General features: G+C 44.5%; 1 protein-coding gene across 1 annotated transcript in view; it reads right to left on the reverse strand.

The window, feature by feature from the left end:
• Positions 1–85: 85 nt before the first annotated feature.
• KLF9 (KLF transcription factor 9) overlaps positions 86–21113 on the reverse strand; it is a 23208-nt gene continuing 2180 nt past the window's right edge. Inside the window, exon 2 of the mRNA XM_007446056.1 lies at positions 86–561. Within this exon, the coding sequence (XP_007446118.1) occupies positions 332–561 (230 nt within the window). The 3' untranslated portion in view covers positions 86–331. The remainder of the gene's footprint in view (positions 562–21113) is intronic.

A 21113-nucleotide genomic window follows, 5' to 3' on the forward strand; every position in this document is an offset into this window, starting at 1 on the left:
AAAAAAACCCCCCCCCCCCCCCCCCCCCCCCCCCAAAAAAAAATAAGGGGAAGGAAAAAAAAAAAAAAAAAGCATTTGTCTTCCCTCCAACAGTCAGAGACGGTTCAGTTGCCTCTGCAAGGGGGACCAAGTGTTGACTTTGATCTTAGGCTACAATGTGCTTTCTAAAAACAACGCAGGGAGAGGAAAATTAGACTAGTGACCAAAGAACAGCGACTTCCTGTGCTGGCAGCGCGCCTCTTCTGGGCCGTGGTTCCCACCTGTCTGTCTGTTCGCTGGGAGTAGTTCGTCCTTCCGGGTCCGTCCCTCCCTGGCTCGGGTGGGCAGCACCTCACAAAGGGTTGGCCAGCGCCTTTTTGGATCGCTTGATCATGCTGGGGTGGAACTCCGTGTGCCGCCGGGCATGCTTGGTCAGGTGGTCGCTCCTCATGAAGCGCTTCTCACACAGCGGACAGCGGAACTGCTTCTCCCCCGTGTGGGTCCGGTAGTGGCGGGTCAGCTCGTCAGAGCGAGAGAACTTTTTAAGGCAGTCTGGCCATGTGCAGGGAAAGGGCCGTTCACCTAAGAGAAGAGAATCAGGGATACAGGTTAAAGAACGTGTAACCCAAATTCTCCAGGCTGGTCCTGGTCAACCACCCCCATGACTCAGAAAATAACTCCTTTGTGTTCTGGGCTGAATTGTGTGCCCCCCATTCGCAGGCTGAAGTCCTAACCCCCAGTACCTCAGAATGTGGCTGCATTTGGAGATAGGGTCTTTAAAGAGGTGATTAAGGTTACAGGAGGTCATGTAATCTAATGACTGGTGTCTTTATAAGAGGAGATTAGGTCACAGACTCGCAGAGGAAAGGCTGTGTGAAGATGCTGGGAGAAGATGGCCAGCTACAAGCCAGGGAGACGGGCCTCAGAAGAAATTGACTCTGCCAACATCTTAATCTTGGACTCCCAGCCTCCAAAACGGTGAGAAATAAATTTCTATTGTTTAAGCCACCCGGTCTGTGGTACTTTGTCATGGCGGCCCTAACAAAGTAATACCATGAAGAAATTGCTGAGAATCACCTTCTCTAGGTAAATGAGCTTGCTATTTGTACCCAGTGGATCCCCAAGAGCCTTGGAAACTATATTTTCCAGTTTTTGTCTACGCGGTTGCTGGTTTCACGAGTTCTCTCCGAGGAGTCAAAAACCTTAGCCCTTTGCTAAATTTCCTGGCATCGTACAGATGGAAGAGAACTGGGGCATCTAATCCAACCAACCTCCCACCAGAGGCAGGCATCTCCCCTTAAGCTCCTGAATGTTTGGCCACCCAACCTCTGCCTGAGCAATTCTGGTGGCAGAGCCCCTTACCTGCCAAGGAAGCCTGCTTGTTTCTGAGCATCCCTGTAATAAACACTCTTATTGATGTGAAACCTGCCTTCCTGCGAAGGCCATATTTTAAGTTATATTGTCTTAACACTAAAAATTAGTTTTTTCCCTCTGCCACATAATAATCCCTTAACTATCTGAAGACTGCTATCACGCCATTCTCTAATCTTTTCTGGTCTAGTTGAAACAATCCCAGTTTCTTCCATATTTCTCATAAAAGAAGAACTCACATTATTCTAAAATAATAACATAAGTGCAGGCACAGCACTAAGGGTTTCACATGCATTATCTCACTGACTTCTTACAGGACACCCCACGGAGGTGGCCCATTTTACAGATGAGGCTTAACATTTGTCAGGGTTTCCACATCCCTCCCATGCTCTCCTCAGATTCACGCTATTGTCTCCCTGTCCCACTTAAAATGCAGCTAAGCCCTGCCCTCCAGACATGATCAGGCCAGCACTGGGGGCCTCCTGACCCCTGGATTGGCAGGGGAGAGTCTGTGTCCATGTTTGTTGGGCAGGACACACACAAGCAGAAAGGCAGAAAGAGCTGCTTAAGATCAGAGTCTTGCTTGCTCTTCTTGTGAGTGACTGTCCACCCCCCAGCTCTGAGCACCTGCCTACCTACTCCTCACACCTTTCCAAGCACAGCCCAAAGCAGCTGCTTCACAGACACAGGACACAGACTCTAGTTTCCACAGAACTCTCCAGACACTCCTTAGGTAGGTGTGAGGAGTGAATCTTTTCTCACTCCTGTCCCCACCTTCCTGGAACCCAGAGAGAGGCTCAAAGGGCTGGGAGCTGCCCAGCGTCGTGCATCTGAGTCATCCAAAAATGATTCTTTTCCCCCACCTTCTCCTAACCTGTGCCAGAGATGTGAAAATAAAGATAATAACAACAAAATACCTCTATCACCTTCGTGACTAAGGTTTTACTTGCTGTTCTCTAAGCAGAGATATGGCCATCACGCCATGTACAACCTACCTGTTCTTATGAGAAACCTGATGTGGGCAAAATAAATTTGTATAAACAGATTCACCATACACAGGTCTAAGTATAAATATTTCCTCACTGAGCTCTAAGCTGAAAAGCCACAGCAGCAAAAGGCAATAGCAAGCCAGTGAACCCTGAGCCCTACCCAAGGTGGATGATGCACGAGGATACTCAGAGGGCCAAAAAGAGAGAGAGAGAGAGAGAGAGAGAGAGAGAGGAAAAAAAGAGCTTCAGACTGAACCCTCTGAAAAATCCAATAACATGGAGTTGAAAACTACACTTTTGCAACTTCTATTGGATTAAAAAGCATTTTTACCCAGTTCAGCAGAACTTTTGAGCAAAAGGCAAAATGCAGGTTATCATAACACAACAAGGTTGAGCTTCGCTGGGCAAGGACAACGTCCCGTCTGACCTCCGTGCTACTTGTGCTGTCAAGCATTTAGTAAAGGCCTCAGCTCTGTGCGTGTGTGTGCGCTGAGTCTGCTCAAACTCCAGGTCGCGCAGGTGACCAAATCCTGCTCAGAAGTTCCCAGACCACAGGAATATTTCCGGGCTATTTCTGAATCAGACTGCAGCCAAGTCCTCACTAACCCAAATGAAGAATCTATGGGAGAAGTGTTCTTTAAACATGTTATGTTAAAAAATGTAATGAATAGTTAGAATTCATAGCGTGATAAGTTGTAAAAAAAAAAAAAAAACAACAACAGACCAAAAACCCCTGTCTGTTGTCCCTTTCCTGAAGCCCTCTCTCCACTGCTTGATGATTTGGTGGGGAGGAAAGCAATGACAAGGAGAAGTTCCGTGTTTTCTCAACACTTGTTAGGACAGACACCCATCAGAGGTCGTTTCCTTGAAGGAGTGGTAATGTGGTTTAGTTATTCACTGGCACATGTTTCTTTCAAGCGAGTCATGAGGGGAGATTAATTTATTTGAACGGATCTGTGTCCACTGTGGGAAAAATGGGTCAGAAGACCACTCTACTGTGTGCTAAGACTGGAAAAGAAATAAGGCACCCCTTGTTTTAACAAGATGGAAGTGATAGTCAGTGGAAAATCGTCATGAAGCCTGAATCAGCTGCATGTACTGGAGATCTATTAAGCATTTATATGCTTATGATTTACAAAGATTTCAAGTGTAATCAGGGTCCATTCCCATTGGATTCACTTTCGGTCTAGCTTATGGCTACACACTCTCCACTGCCCCTCACAGTTGTCATGTGATTGTTCTCATTGCTTCTAATCCAGGTGCTGTCATTGACCTAGCATCCTTTTCCCTGAGTGCTTCAGAGACACAGGGCCACCCACAGAGCCCAGAGCAAATAAGAGCCAACAGTAGCCTTTGTTAGATTCATATAACGTGTATAATCCAAGCTTACAGTTTCCAAGCATTTAAAAATAGATCTACTTGGAAGTGAGTTGCTGGTCTAAAAGCTCTAGGATCATTTTGATTTTTCTCAGATCCTTTGGAAAAGCATTAGGGGCTTTTGGTCAATGATCTAAATCAGGGGTTAGCAAACTATGGACCATAGGTCAAATCTGACCTGCTGGAATAAACACCATTCTTATATTTAGTTTTTACCAAATGGTTGAAAAAAACCGAACAGTAACATTTTGTGGCAGGAGAAAGTTATATGAAATTCAGGTTTTCATGTCCGCATACAGAGTTGCATTGGAACACAATCATACTCATTGTTTATGTATTACCTATGTTGCTTTTTCACTACGACAGCAGTGTTGAGTAGTGATAAGAGATCGTGCGGACCACAAAACCTAGAATATTTACTATCTGGTCCTTTATAGAAAGTTGGCTGACCCCTGATCTCAATCTGCAGGCCTGAATTTCTATCTAGTGTAAACCAGAATTTGTAAATCCAAATGTCTTCGGGAGCCAGACACATAAGAAAAGTGGGTGAAATGCCAAGTATATTAGACCATGGATTGTAGAGGCATCTGGGGCCAACTGGGGAGTGCTTTCCACACATAAAGGCATTCAAATTCAACACTTGAAACACTGTGCCAGCCAAGCAGTGTGTGTTCAGGGGACCTGGATTCTTCTTGGGGATTTGCAATTTGTAGCCCTTTGAAATCATCCACCTCTTTAACCCAGTGGAGAGTTTGCATACAACCTATACTATAGGATGCATTTCCACATGTTAGTTAATGATAGACACATATTAAGGTATCTAGAAAAAGATACGTTGTTTTTTTTTTGCGGTACGCGGGCCTCTCACCGCTGTGGCCTCTCCCATCGCGGAGCGCAGGCTCCGGACGCACAGGCTCAGCGGCCACGGCCCACGGGCCCAGCCGCTCCGCGGCATGCGGGATCCTCCCAGACCGGGGCACGAACCCGTGTCCCCTGCATCGGCAGGCGGACTCTCAACCACTGCGCCACCTGGGAAGCCCAAGATACGTGTTTTGAACCTAAGAAAGTATGGAATGGGGAAGTCATATGTAGAGAAGGAAGGGATTTTAAGGCTGAATGGGACCAGAGATGATGTGCAGAGTGGAAAAGAGAGGGCTTAGAAGGGCTGGGATTTGCCCTTCATCCTACAGCCGGGGGGTAAATCAAGTCAGGCCCTTCCTTTTTTTTTTTACGGTACGCGGGCCTCTCACTGTTGTGGCCTCTCCCGTTGCAGAGCACAGGCTCCAGATGCGCAGGCTCAGCGGCCATGGCTCACGGGCCCAGCCGCTCCACAGCATGTGGGATCTTCCCGGACCAGGGCATGAACCCGTGTCCCCTGCATCGGCAGGCGGACTCCCAACCACTGCGCCACCAGGGAAGCCCCAGGCCCTTCCTTTTAGCTCAAGGCTAAGGCCCCCAAAAGAATGGTTAATCTTCTTTATACAGAACAAATCATATGGTAAAGCAACTATCAATTAAAGAATATTTAAACTTGTCTTTCGTATTAATGAGAGAGTTACCATCCTCCTGGGGGAAAAAAATAAAAAAGAACAGACATGTACTCGTGCTTTATTTCTGGCCTTCACAGGAAAACACACCCAGAGGCAGTGACACAATAAAGTCTGCTTTACTGGAGCAGAGCTGGTAACAGCACAAGTTTCTGTGCATTCTCATTATTTATATACCACTTCCCTTCCCCTTCAGCAACAAGCTCAGCGCCTCTCACTGACAGACTCAGCTCTGAGTATAAAACATACTGTATCAAAACGGCTACTGAACACTGCATCAAACGTGTAAAAGGCTTTCTTTGCAGAGACAGGTCAGGCCTCCAGAACTCTCATGGGTCTCCAGTGGGTTCAAGAAAAGCGGAGGGGGGCCTTCTGGCTATGCACTCGCTAACTTGATGGCTCATTGCTTTTAAGGAGCCTCCACCCTACCCGGTGATTAGCTGATGATGTCAAGTGAAGCTTATTCTTTTCAGTAAAGTCGTGAAGTGAACAGTGGTGAGCTTTCCATATAGAGAGAGAATGAGGACAAGTACGGGGATTGCTAACTGGATATATCCAGCCCTGTCCAAGCTCCCCAGAGCTCAGATGGACAGCCAACGCAGTCCTGGCCTAGGGTCTCGACCCTCCCCCTTCCCCCTCTGATTCTCTCTCTTCCCCTCCCACAATTCCACAGAAGAGCCCCAAATGGGCTAAACTTAACTGGGTTTAAGAGGGTTAAAAATACCAGCTCTGAAGCTTCCACTGCTTTGAGCAAAAGTAACCCAATCTAGTAAAACAAATCTAAGGGAATTGGGCCTCCTTTTCAAAATAGAACTCTAAAAATGTCAATTAATAATCATAGCTTTGCACAGATGTACGAAATCAAGGCTGTTACTTGAGGAAAAATAGTGTTTTTCTTAATTACAAAAAAGCAACTAGGATTCCAGAGATAAAAGGATAATTTGACATTGGAAAATCATAACGATATTACACGTCATTTAATAGGTTAAATTCACCCCCACCCACACTCATATCTTGCCTTCATAAATGCAGAACAGTATCTGATAAAATTCAACATCCATCCCTAATAAAAGCTTTTAGGAAAACAAAATAGTTCCTTAACAGTATAGAAAGTATAGATTCAAACCTTTCCCCAGCAGGGTCAACAGTAAAATGAAGGCCGCATTCCCACGGAAGTCAGGCAAGGCAGGAATGGACTCCTGCCCCAATCATTATAGCTATTTAATGTTGTTCAGGAAATGCTAGTGAGTGCAATTAGATAACAAATTAAGAAGTAAATTGTGGGTAGGAGGAGGCAAAATAAGAATTACTTGCAACTGATACCACTTCCTATTTGGAAAGTCTAAGATAACAAAAATTAAAAATGCAGAGCACAGATTGGCACAGCACTGTAAATCACCTATACTTCAATTAAAAAATTGAAGGAAAAAATGCATTCATAGGTGTAAATATACAAAAGAGCAATGGTTTTCTTATATGCTAACCACAGTCAGCCAGGATAAGCCTACCAATAAAGTTCAGGACCTGCATGAAGAAAATCATAAAACTACGATATGAAAGGAAATGAATAAATGGGACATTTCCCATGTCCCATTGATGGCAAGACCCAATGTTCTGAATATGGCAATTCTGTACAAATTCATCTGTGAAATTAACACACTCCATAGAAATTCTTTTTTCTTGAACTTGACAAAATTATTTTAAAGTTCATTGGGAAGAATAAATACACTCAACTTGCCAAGAAAATTCTGGAATAGAACAATAATAAATGAGCACTTGCAATACCAGTTATTGAAATGTATGATTAAAGCTGCAAAAATTAAGATAGTGTGATACCAGCATATAGGAAAAGACAAATCAGTGGAGCTGAGTCAAGTCTGAAGGTAAACCCAAGACTACAGGGAGGGGCATTTCAAATCAGTGAAGAGAAGAATGTTTAATTCAATAAATGGCATAGATACCTGGTTAAAAAAAAAAAAAATTAAATCTGGATCCCTACCCTTATACCCTTATATCCCTACCCTTATAAAATTCCAAATGGTATCTTTTACATTTACTGTACACGTAAATGTAAAATATAAAACCATAAAGGTAAAAGAAAATATAGGTGAATATTTTTAGAATCCTGGAACAGGGAGAGACTTCCTAAACATGAAATCAAAGGCAGTACCCTATTTGAAGGATAGTTTTAAAATACTTAAAAATGTTAAACTTCTGCATGGTAAGATACATATATATACACACAAACACACACACACACATAAGTAAAAAAATTTAAGAACCAAAACAGTGAACGAATAAAGGAAACTGCAGCCTATGACAAAAAGTTAAAATCTGTGGTACAGAAAGAACACTAGCAAATCAAAATGAATAGCCCAACTTAATAAAATTGGGCAAGGATGCAAACAAGTAATCTATAAAATAAGAAATACTAACATCCAATTAATAAATATATGAAAATATACTCAATCTCATAAGTAATCAAAACATGCCAATCAAGACACCAATGAGATACACATCAGGCTGGTAAAAGGGTTAAAAAGTATGTTCATATACCTATCATTGATGGTGGCATGAGGAAATAGGCATGGGTGGAAATTATAATTGTTCCAGGACCACCTGGCAATACATTTGCCCAGGAATTATTTGTGGTAACAATTAGGGAGAAACACAAAAATATACAAGGATACCAGCATTGTTTATAAAAGGTAAAGCTTGGTGACAACCTAAATGTCTAACAATAAAGAACTGGTTTATGGGCCCGTGAGCCACAATTACTGAGCCTGCGCGTCTGGAGCCTGTGCTCCGCAACAACAGAGGCCGCGATAGTGAGAGGCCTGCGCACCGCGATGAAGAGTGACCCCCACTTGCCACAACTAGAGAAAGCCCATGCACAGAAATGAAGACCCAACACAGCCATAAATAAATAAATAAATGCATTGTGTAAAAAAAAAAAAAAAAAAAAAAAAAAAAACTGGTTTAATACTTTAGTGTTGTTCCATACGGAATAATATGTGCCTGTTAAAAAGGTACTAGATTATTCTATACAGAAGATGTTAGCCATACACGGCTAAGTGAAAAGAGCAGTGCATGATCTGCTGTGTATGTGTGTGAACATCTAAGGAGAGGAAAAATCCTGGAAGAATATATGCAAAATATGAACAATAGTTATCTACAGGTGAGGGGATAACCTCTACATCTTTTTGTAATTTTCCCCTATGTTTTCTGATTTTTTTAAGCAAGTACAAATTTCTTTTATAATGAGAAGTCAGAAAAGTCTTATACAAGACAAAGGTAACAATTGTTTTGATGCATATGAGTTCAAATTTTTCCACCAATGGGTTGATCAAGATCCGATTCCATTCGAGGGGGGTGGGTGGTTTACATTCTACTGAGAAACAGACTCCAGTGTCCAAGACCAAAGAAAGGCAAAGAATCCTTCTGCTTCCTTCTCAAATTGTTAGAAAGTGAGAAACTTTCAGAGTAAACTACATGTGTTTTCTCACTCCTCCCCCACCTCCTCCTCTCCTTTTTCCATATGTGAAAGGAAAACAGCCCGTGAGAAGAGACAGGAATCTCCCTTCAGATACCAAGTGACACAGGCAGCGATGGCAGGGCTGCCCCACCAAGGAGCAGGCTCCTTAGGAAGCAGGGGGAGAAAGAGGCGCAGACACACAAAGCCCAGAGCCCAGCGCAGTGTTCCTGGTGGAGCACCAGCCCACACAGTTGCCGCAACCCGAAGCCATTGACACCCCACTGTCCATTATCATTGGTCCTCCTTCCCCATGGGAAAGCAATGCTAACCTGCAGGTACAAAAATGTGAGCTTTGCTTTACTGTTTTTCATTTCCACACCCAAGTGCAGAAGCACCCATACACTTGCATCGTCTGGGTGCAGCCAATTCTACATTTCCCTGCATAAATCATTCCAATTAATATCAAACTCAAAAATCAAGAAATTAAAAGCCTCCTGTTCGCCAGAAATGTTGCTACTACCTACACAGGTAGATGTCCTAAAAAGATAAAAATTCTTGGTAGCTTCAGAAGAATCCTGCCTGAATGCCATCCCATCACATTACGGTTTGCTCCTGGCCTCCCTCTCTGAATCCCTCTTGTGATTTGGTTTCCTTTTACATTTCATTTGTTGATACAACGGACTCACTATAGAGTCTGGATGTGAGATTTTACTTCCTGGTCCCTGTGATTATCTGTGGAAAGCAGCCTGTCTCCATACTTGAGGTTCTGAACTGGGAAGTGGGTGTCCGTAACGTCTGCCATGCAGTACGTCCTCACCGGAAGCTGGTGCCTAGCTATTTGGAAGCAAGCCTGTCCGAATATTGCTTGCACATTCCCAACCTCAACTGATCTGTGAGATGGCCCATGTGCCAGGACCTCAGAAAGGAAGACAACAGACAATAGAGTCTTGACTCTTTAGGTTCTCAACCCAGCAAGAGATATATCATTATGCCTCGATGTCTCCATTACCCTGCCCCCAGCTCAGCAACTCTGAAATGGCAGAGAGGTGAGGTGACCTCCCCACGTCCACACAGCTAGGTCTAAGCCCAGATTAGCCAATTCCCATGACTGCATTCTTCCTCCCACCCCAGCCTGTACTGCCTCTGCCCAGTTCTTTGTGGAAAAGAGAAATAGTAAATAAATAACCTACTAGGCACTAAACATGGAACAGGATGTATAAGCTTGATGGCAAAGTTATGCTGAGAACGTAGATTCTTTGAATCTTTGCATTGTGGGTTATTTTTATGACCACCTAATTCAAACCCATCCTGTTTCAGATGAAGCCGACTCAGAGCCAATGACTCACCCAAGGACATCCTTAGAACCAGTTTTCAAATTCTAGCTTCAGTTCTGAGCACAGAACAAGATTAGAGGTGAAAGCAGAACACAGGCCTTAACTAAATGTAGAGACAGCCTTTTTCCGTGTTTTTCTAATCCTCTTACTCCCAGGCCCTCCTTTCCAGATGCATTGCCTCGGGGAAAGAAGAGACAGTTTAAAACAAGTAAGTTGCTGCTAAGCTTGAGGTTTCAAAATAGAGTTTTAAAAATGTAAAGCAGACCCTGAAATCCTCAGATTCTCTTAATTTGCCAGAGCTTTGTAGCAAGACCTGAGCTATAGGGAGAGAAACTGGAGGAGCTGTGTTTAGGGAACAGATACAGAGGTCTGAGAAGTGCAAGCGTTCTGGACTCTCCTATTAGAAACAGGCTTGGGCAGTCCCAGAGGCCGACCACTGCTGCCTGGCCCATGGCATGCCTGTAGCCTGTCTGAGCCTCTCTAGGGAAGTTGCCACACACACCAGGGCACCTGAGGAGCTGGGTAGCCACGCTGAGAAAAGGGTCTCAAGTGTTTGCCTAAGTTTCCACCCCTCCTAATGTCGCATCTGAGGACCAGGACCCAAGCTGGTATATGGCACCCTGGGAGAGACCAGCAAGGTCAAAGGATGGCACGCAACACGGACAGCCCTTCCGTGATGCCGAAAGAAGAGGTGAGGCTCTTGCCCACCAAGCAGATCACTCCCAGGAGAAAGAAAAGCAAAAGGAGAGACAGAGAGAACTCTGATTTTGTGACTATGTACCCAAAAGAGAATAAAACTTAACACAAAAGAGACTGAGAGACCCCAAATTGCCAAGATAAAGTTCGTCCACCAACAGCAGAAATGGTGGGGAGGGCAGGGGGGCTCAAGAGAACTCAGTTCTCTTTGGCTCAGAAAAGACAATGAGCAAACCAGGAAAACACAGGAGGCTGGTGTCTGGTTAGTGGGTGCCTCCTCTACCTGCCACCCAGGTCACGGCACTTGCAGTGACCCAGAGTGACTAGTGCCGGTGCTCCAGCCTCAGGTTTCCAGCTGTTTCTCTCTGGGCTCAACCTCTGTACACTGCTGGCACGAGAGTAAGGCTGTGATGACCACAGATCCTACTCACACACGCCACATGCGCCATCAACACATCATTTTTCCAGCTTTTACGGAGTGAGCCACTAGTTCATACAGTCTGGTGTTTGTCACCAAAGACCACGAAGAACGGCAGGGTTGAGCTGTCCACCTCTTACCAAACAGCCCCTGCCTGACTCCCTCAGCCCTCCTGGGGCAGGCGTTCCTGGACAACGCTTTGAAGTTTGGGAGCAAGCAGGGCACTGAGAAAAAATGACTCAGGTCAGAGGTGCAGACTGTGTCTCTTTCACACTGGGAATCCCCGCTTCGGTGGGTAATGCTCAGCAGACAAGCATCTTGTGGCTGGCCATGGGTATGAATTGCAACACCCAAGGGGGAAAGCAGCTGTTTGGTTGTCATTCTGCTTATTTTCATTAAAACAGCAATGGTACAAAACTACTGTAGAATTATGACAGCATAGGAATTTAAGTCATTTTTATATGTTTTTTTAGGTTATTTTTAAGATCTAATTTTTGCCTCTTACGATTTATTGCGGTGTTTTTGTTGGGCATTATGTACACCGAATAGATTTCTGAATCCCATTGGGAACCACCATATAAACAGCTCATCTTTGTAAAGACAAGGCCTCTCTCTATTAGCACACAGGGTGACAAACGTTCATGTAAACACAATTCATTTCTCTGGGCATTAAAATAGACGAGTGGAATTAAGACCAAGTGAACGGTGCCGCTGATCACATTGTTGCCGCTATAAGTGTTCCGTGTGAGGTTTTGGGTACTGGCTTCTAGAACATACACCGAGCAGGGCCTATGGGGCTGATCCTGACGATAAGAAATACGTGTTGAAATAATCTATCTTTTACAAAGACTATTTAGTATACAGCTATCTTATAGGTTGAACTCCAGAGAGAGTTCAGAGCTCTTTCTCTTCAAAGGGGAGAAAAATGAGAGAAATTGTTGTCATACTAATCTGTCTCTCATTTTGTCAAACTCTGCCTTTGGGAATACCCTGTCTGTAGTTCTAAATGGGTGGATCGAATGAACAGCTGTTGGTTTTGCCTGTCTGGCACCTATTGCCGCTTTGGGGTAATAAACAGCACACCTTGAATTTCCTTTTGGAAACCATTCCTTCCTCACTCTGAGTTTCCGTAATTCCAGGCAGGCGACCCCACACCCCAGGCCCAGAGGTTGGATGTGACCCAGCTGTGCCACAGTGACTGAGTTCAGGGACAGGCACAAAATTCTGTGTTCTGAAGCCTGAAGCCTGGGACTTTTGCTGGAATCACTAGGAAAGGGGAACTGTCTTTCCACAGGGCTTGCTGAATTGGCAGGATGGGAGTCCGAACTGCTGGCAGCTATCTTACCACCGTTCAGAGACAGCCTGCCGGTGAATGAAGCCAAAGCAGAGGAGAGCAAGGCTGGGCCAGGGAGAGAGGAAGGCACTGACCACCTGTATCCAGAGATCCCTAACACCAGAGCGACCCCAAAGGCAGTGGAAATGGCAACCTGTAAAGTTCTCATTTTTACTAAGCCAGTCCAAGTTTGGGTTCTGTTCCTTACAACCAAGAAGCTTGATTAAAACAGCTGTGGACCCACAACTGGGATCTTTTTCAATTGGAAGGATGAAGGTTCTGGATAGCTACTGGAAAATACACGATAGGTTTGGCCAGGTCCATGATTTCTGAAGGTATTCCTCACCAAGCTTCATAAAAACAAACCAGAAGCCAGAGCTAGAACCCAAGAGTAGAGACAATGGCGGCTTTGGGGCCAAATCCAAGACAGTCATGCAAAACACAGAGTCTCTTACTACTGGCAAAAACCCAAGGAGTCCTCATCAACAACCATTCACGGTGCAACTCCAAGCACCTAGAAACACAGTAGGAAAACTTCAGAGTAACCTTGGACTAAGTTAACTAACTCCAATTCCTCCTATAAAATGAGAATAAGAGTACCTTCCTATCGCATAGGACTTCTGGGAGTTTAAAGGTAACAATGTGTGTAAACCATTTGGCTTGGAACTTGGAGTGTGATACATGCTGGATGTTTCATTATTATCACTATTAATAGCATTATTACTAGTAGTAGTAATTTATAATTATTATTACTATCAACACTACTATTATCCACAACATTCACAGTACCTGTTGTCAACATCTAGCACACCTCTTTGCATGTAACAGTTACTCAATAACAAGTATTATTTAAATGAATGATCTGCTGCTGGATTAATGTGGAACTCTAAACAAAAATTCTAAGCACCTCAAGGGCTTCTGGCCAACACATGTAGATTATTTTTAATTGTAATACTTAGTATATGGAGACACTGTGCTAAATGCATTAAATACCTCATCTGAATTAAGTTTCATAAAAACTCTATGAATATATAATTACTAAACTCCATTTTACAGATGCGAAAACTGAGGCTCAGAGAGTCCTTATAATTAGAAAGTGGCAGAGGCAGGATTCAAACACAGGTCTGAGGGACCCCTAAGCCAGTGTTCTACTGGCTCTACCTACTGCCTCCCTGCTGAAGGTAGAGACCTCTCTGGAGACCCCTCATATTCAAGTTCTTTAGGGTGGGCTGGTTTCCTTCTCACAGGCCTTACTCTGTTTTTCTGACTGCCTCTGTCTCATCAAAGCTGGCTCCCTGGAAGGGAGAGATGGTGAAATCTCCATCTCTTTGATGAAAGAGGATCTGTAAGATTCCTTCCAGGTCTTAAATGTCCATAATTCTCAGGCAGAATTTTTGTGCTTTTGTCTATTGCCTGCCTCACTGCCCCACTTCGGTTCAAGTCAGGTCCTCTGGGAGGCACTTCTAAAACAACGGAGACTCGCCACGGAAAAACGTTCACACTTTGTTTAATACAAAATACTGCTGCCTGCTTTTCAAATCCTTGCCATTAGTTTTGTATGACTTAAGCTCCCGTCTCTTTATTTTAATCTATTTAAATAAAGTCCTCACTTTTAAAAAAAACAACAAAAAAAGGGCTCAATCAGAATGGCCAAATTCCATTCTGCTGTTCAAATTTGCGATCATTTTCAATTTTGGTTAAAAAAAAATTCAAATGCCCAGTGGCCCTGGGCTTAGATGGTGAGCTTACTGGTTCTTGCAGCTCTAGAACCTTTAGATTTCAGATCCAGATGTTCAATTCTCATCTCAAGACTCGAAAGGCTGATAAACTGAGATTACAAGGGAAGCCTGCGGGTGCACCATTGTAAACATGGGCTTTAAGCACAAATAGAAAGGATGCCTTGGAAAATCCCACGCATGAAAAATGGATGCCTCTCACTCCCTTAGTGGGAAAGGCATTCTCTATGAATAATAACTAACGTTAGTCCTATTATTTGCTGAGGGGACCGTTTGAGGCTGGGATAAGACAAATGTCTACTCCCGGCCTTAATGCACCAAAAAGGTATTAAAGTTTCGGGAGGGCTCCAGGAAGGGAGGAGTAGGAAATCCCACAAGCAATGGCCTTGGCCGCTCCCATAATAAAAGCGCAGAGCTCCCCTGGACAGACTCCACCTCTGCCCTTTTACTCCGTTAATTTGGTTAATGCAAAGCTGCTCTTTAAACCAAGGTTAAAACAAAACAAAAAAATGTTAACCAGATTGAAAAATCCTCAGGAGACCATGGGGGAAAGGAATCCAAACCTAAGAACTGCAAAGAATTCACAGTGAAGGAAGATCTCCATTTGGCTAAGCTCCGGCCTAGAGCACTTCAACTTCCAAGGACCCCATGTCCTCATTGTGCTGCTGAGGAAACTGAGGCTCTGGTAGCTTCTACACTCTGCCCAACGTTACGTGCCTGCCAAGGCAGAGAGCCAGACTTTGAACCCTGGTGGTGTGCTTCCAAACCCTCCAGAGCACCCCCAATGCTTCAGTGGAACAATCCTCATCTGTCTGAGAGGGTTAAAAAAAAAAAAAAGCATTCATTTTTTACAGACAAAATGATGGATGTGATGACCTCTCAAGGTCACTTCCAACCCCAAATTCTATTCTTTTGATACTAACAACTGCTTACACCAAATGCTCTGAGTTGGGCTTAGGCCTGTGACTAACTTCCCAACAAAAAGTGGGGCAGACCAAGAGACAGGACCGCTCAAAGACCACGGCAGAGGATCCCATTTCTTTCCCTTTTTAACTGTCTGTGGGCTTTTCTCCTTCCTTTGCCCCTCCTTTTTGCATGTGTTGCATAGAAACAGAAACTGCCTTTGTACCAATTACTAGGCACTAATTTACGCTCTTCAGTGGGCACCAGGCTTGCTAGAGAAACATTAGGAAAAGGTAGGAGGGTCGGACGTGGGGGAGGATTCTAGCAGCAGAGGCCTGGAATGCTGCAAGCTCTTTCTCCAAGCCTGAGAACAGACAAGAGGAGGAAAGAAAATTACAAAAGAAACTGGAAAAAATTTTTGGAAGTCAAGACTAACAAAATTGACAAAGCTGGCTTTTCTTTCTTTTTTTTTTTTTTTTTTTAAATAAAAACAGACAAGAGGAGGAAAGAAAATTACAAAAGAAACTGGAAAAAATTTTTGGAAGTCAAGACTAACAAAATTGACAAAGCTGGCTTTTCTTTCTTTTTTTTTTTTTTTTTTAAATCAAGTATGCTCACGATCATAAGGCATTCTGAAATCAAAATGATGGTCAAGAAATCCGACTCTAACCAGGCCACGATGTCAGGTTGCTTTAGGGGCTCCTGAACGAGTGAATACTGGGAAATCACCCACCCACTTTTTTTCTCAATGAGCTTATTAAGGAAGACCATTGTCAGCCGCTTTCCCAATATGTCACATGATGTTTCTCCCTGGGAAGTTCAATGGGGGAATTTCCCACAGACATTGCAGAATGACTAGTTCCTAGGATAAGCGTCAACAGTTGAGCCAGGAATGTATAACTGACCCTTATTTTCAGAGTCTCAAGAACTGATTTCCCTCAGGCTACATCTTTGCGTCTGAAGGTAATGGGGTGTTACCATCAAAACAGCACGCTGTGGACTCTGGTACCTCCCTCCCTGACCCAGGCTCCACTTGCATTCCTCCCCTCTCTCTTCTCACCACTCACAGATTTGAGAGGAAAATCACGGGAAACAATGGTTTCACTCTGTAATTCTACTCCACTTGTATTTTCTGTTGTGAGACAGTAATCCCGCCAGCAGCAGCAGTTCTTCTAAGGCAACCCTGCTTTGTCTTGCTAGGGCAGCTAGGTGCAGGATGATGAAGGATGGGGTGGGGGGGGAGAAGGGAAGTGAGGAGGGAGCAACTGGTCCTTCCTACCTCCAGGACCAGGAATAACGAGCTGTTAGGCCCCCTCACAGGCCTCAGTCCCCAGGGTGAGATTACAGCAGTGAGCTGGGGCTCAAGCAGCTGTGGTCCATCTTTCCTTGGAAGCAAGGGAGTCTCTAGCCTCTTGTCTGAAACCCAGAAGCAAACCTGGCAGGACATCCTTGCAATTCTTAGACTCTTATCATCCTCCACAATTAGAGCCCGTTTGCAGTCCTTTGCTCTCATTTTTTCCCCGACAGGCTACATGAGCCTGGGTCTAGACAGTCTCACTGGGGATGGGGATGGGGGTGAAATCGCCCCCACAGGGCAAAGATTGGCTCTTTGGCAGGTTATAAAAGTCTTAGCTATTACAATGGTTTGTGGCCTTATAAAGGGGCACAGTACATAAGCAGCTCTACAGTATAGCTGTGGTACTAAAATGTCACGGGGAGGACAATTATAGGGGAAAAAATGGCTAATCTCCTTAGGGGAGAGAAAGTGGAGGAAAAGGTGGCGAAACGATGATCTATGCAGGCCCCACTCAGACTTAATTGTAAATACATCTTGGAGGAAGCATGTCAGGCTATGAAATACCACTCCACATCACTTTGGGGAGCATTATGGAAAGAAGATGGGGGCAGAGAGGTGGTTTCCTTAAGGACCGAGGCACAGGGCCTCCCTTCTACTCAGGAAGAGAAGAGCAAGTGGGAAAGACTGGGCAGGGGCTAATTAATGGGCTGCCCAGAGGCCATTTCAACACCCTGCCCTGTCCCTCAAGCCCTGCCTCCTGGGTAACGGAAGTGGGTCCTTCTCATACCTCTGATGGTACTAGACTCTCCCGAACCAAAAAGTTGACTCCAAAGCTTTTTGTAGCAATTAAGGAAGAAGAGTTCATGAGGCACAGAGCAGGCCTGGCTCCTGCATGGGCAAACTTTTAAAACTTTAGTCTCAGGGAAGGAAATCCGCCTGAGTTAGAGCTAGCCAGTGATGGATGTTGCTAGAGAGGCCAGAAAATCTATTTCCTGTTTGGAGGATAACTTCTATGGTGGGAGCTACCCAGGTCCCCTCCACCAGATATTCTCGGTAGCCCAGAGAAATGTTCAAACAGGATAAAGAGAAACAGAAGCAGCCACTGCTGGCTGCTTTTGCAGCTGTCTCTCCTTGTTTTTCATGAACTTCCTTCTGCCCTATTAAAAAAAATACATTGTTTTAAAATTTTTCCCACAAAACTGGGGTGTGCTGATTGGGATTTAGGGCTTTCTGGTTTGCAGAATCCTGTAAGCAGTGCCCTTAAGCTCAACCCATTGTCACCATTTGGGGACAGCTGATTTAAGTCCCTCCAAAAAGATAGTAAAATTGCACCTGGCACGGAAGTAAGGCCTAAGGTTTCTATCACTGCGATGGCAACCTAGCATGACTCTACATCAGCTGGTTCTGATGACTTTTGAGCTGGAATTTGGATGCAGTTGTTCACCTCTCCAAAAGATAGCCCCATGTGTGTGTGGGTGTGCCTGTGTGCATGTGCAGGGTGACCACAAAGTTAGGAAACTTGGGATAATCCTTTTTTCTTTTTTCTTTTCGCGGTCCTAGAGAGGCTGAGGGGATGTGGGAGAGGGTCTGGGGAGTCAGTGGGTTTGGGTGTGGGTTTGTGGAGGCCAATTTGGAGTGTGTGCTCAGAGGTGGGGGTTTGCGTGTAGATGTGGGGTGTGCCAAGATCAACTTAAAGTGGGTTGCATTTTCAAATAATAAGCTCAGCATGTTTTCAGGCAACGTACTCCAATGGGTCTAATACTTAATCAGAAACAATAAATACACTCTAAAGTGTCCAAAAGGTCTGGAGACAGAAAAGCTCATATTCCTTGTACTTTTTTTCAGATTAACCATGGATCCACTGCTTAAATTTCAGAGGTACATCACCTGATGTAGAAGATATCTGATCTAGAGGGTGAAGAAAAACAAACTGAACATAGTATTAGAAAATGTAAAGTACTGTACTACTTAAAAGTAAGTTTCTTCTATGTTTCCTGATTTTAAGCTCTGCCCATTACACACAAACTATTTTCTTTGCACAAGAATCCAAGTTCAGAGATAGTACCCTATCTTGTGGATTAAGAAACTGAGGCTCAAATAGAGAAGAGACTGCAAACTTAAATGCCAACAGAGACCATGTAAATGATGAAAATAAGGGACACTGCCTCATATGAAGAACGGTCAGTTCAAGCCAATTGTTGCTGGGCAGGAATTCAGACCCAGTATTGCCAGTTCATTCGATTCTTCCAGAGAAGCCAGAAATCTGGATTTGTGTGGAAATCCTGATTTTTCCATGTTAGTAACAAAATCTTTACAAACCCTGTGCTAGTCAAGCCAAATAAATTTGCAAAGCAAATTCAGCAGCAGACCTCTAGTTTACAAACTCTGACTTCAAGGAACTAGGTTAACATCTCACAACTGGGAAACAGTAGGACAAATCAGAACCCACCTCAGGCCACCTCAAAGGGGTCTTTTCTCTTAGGATACTCTAGAAATAACTGCACTGAACTAAACACAATTTTAAGTGGCTCAACTTCTAAAGCCACTGGTTCTGGGACTTCCCAGGTGGTCCAGCAGTTAAGACTCTGCACTTCGATCCCTGGTCAGGAAAGTAAGATCCCGCATGCCATGCAGCGTGGCCAAAACAAACAAATAAATAAATAAATAAAGCCACTGGTTCTATAAAAGTGGCATCTGTATGAGGCTCTAGGAGGAGAGGAACAAGCAGCAGGAGGGATTCTGGCTGGGCCACATTGTGCAGGGGGGGTGTGGCTGGAATTTTAGTTCTTAAAGTCTTCACAAAATACAGACATTCCAATTGCTATCTCTTGGCCATCTTCTGGGTTTAATACCAGCACAAAATAGAAAAATTAAAAAAAAATGTTAAATCAAGATGCTACCCCACCCTAAAGACAATCTAACTGGAAGGTGAATGGGAAACTTCCAAATGCATGAGGCCTCCTACGAGTCTCTTATTTAGAGTATCCCTTGCACACACCTTCTCTAGCAGGAGTACACTTCTGACAGTCTTTACAGAGGCTGAGGTTTTTGTCCAACCATGACATGTCCTAGCATTACAGAGCCCCCAAACATAAGTAAGACACCTGCAATTACCACATCACTAGTTTCAAAAGACTGACTGTAGCATATAAAATGAGATGAACACTTCACTTCATTTTCCACTCTGGACTGTGTAAAAGGTTCTCCTGAAACAACTGAGCTCACTTGCCTCGTGGAGAATTCAAGAGCAGCGTGCGTGTCGCACACATAAGCAGCCATTTCTATAAATGCCTGAGAAAGTCACTCAGGTCCAGAATGCTCTTCTGAGTTGGACAGACTCCGGGAGCTCACAGAGAAGCTCCGCAGGCCTCCCCGACTGCACAACTGGGCAGCTCCCTGAAGGAGAAGGTGCCTTTGCTCAAGGTGGCAGTGGGTGTCCCTGTGAGCTGAACTCTGGGAACATGGCTGACACAGCCAGGCCCGCCCAACAGCTGTTGGTGAGTAACACCCTCTGGTTAATATACCCCTACTTCACCCTGCGAGCCACGCTAAAGGTCACATCCCCCAAGCCAGGCACATCAACCTTACAGACACAAACTTTAAAATGTGCTGTTTTACGGCAACCTAGATGACAACCGCAAAGAGAACCTGATTTTGCATTAACCATGAGGAGGAAATTCAGCTTTACTCCCGTGCCAGCAGCCACCTCCACAAGAAGCACTTTCCAAAGGAAATAAAATATGAGATGCAGTTACGTGGCCTTTCTTATAAAAAGCAAAACCAAACCAAACCAGCCAATGATCATTTTGAAACCACAGGCCCAGGGCCTCATCTTAAAAGTACCAACAATTACATCAAAAAACGACAATACTTTCCAAGTAACTCCAACAACCTCCTCTTAAACATGGTGTTATAGGACAGAGGGAAAGGAGTTCATGAGAGGACCAAGCACTGCGCTTCCTTATCAGAACAGCAGCTGTAAAGGAACCTTACTCAAGATGGGGAGACAGCAATGGTCAAGTGTGAATGCTTTCCAACTTTTTCTAAGTATGTTAAACAGAACCAACAGAATTGGCTGACCAAGGTTCCTATAAGTCTCCAAAGCCCATTTTATACTGCAGATGCCACATGCATCTGATCAGCCCTGCCTTTGGCTCTCCCTGGGAGAGACCCTTCCACGGGGCCTCCAGAACATCCCAACGTTCATTATCAGCCTTGACCTCCGGCAAGAACCACACCTCCTCAGTAACTGCTCTATTCAGGGTGGCGGGTGCGACCTAAATCACGTGGGAAAAAATCCACTCTGAAATTTCATTAAAAAGGCTAACTAGTTGTGAAGTTAACCAACCATCACTTGATCAAACTTCTCTGCTGCCTGAAGCAGTGTTATTTTAAACCTCTCTGGGGACTCTTGGCCAAATTTAAAACCACCTTGGCAAGCCCTGAAAAGTAGCAACCATACAGCTAACCGAGCCCTTAGTCATCCCCAAAAGGTTCCATATAATGTGCGCCGCTTCTCTCCAGGTTTCGGCCACTTCGCGGCAAGCCCACAAGAGAGTAAAATAAAAGATAGGCCATTTGACTGTGCCCCCCAACCCCCGCCAGCGTCTGTCCAAGTGGGGTGGCCCCAGAGTCGCCGGGTGCGGGAGTCCGGGGGG

Source organism: Lipotes vexillifer, unplaced genomic scaffold (genome assembly GCF_000442215.2).
Source record: "Lipotes vexillifer unplaced genomic scaffold, Lipotes_vexillifer_v1.1 scaffold1335, whole genome shotgun sequence".
NCBI lineage: Eukaryota > Metazoa > Chordata > Mammalia > Artiodactyla > Lipotidae > Lipotes > Lipotes vexillifer.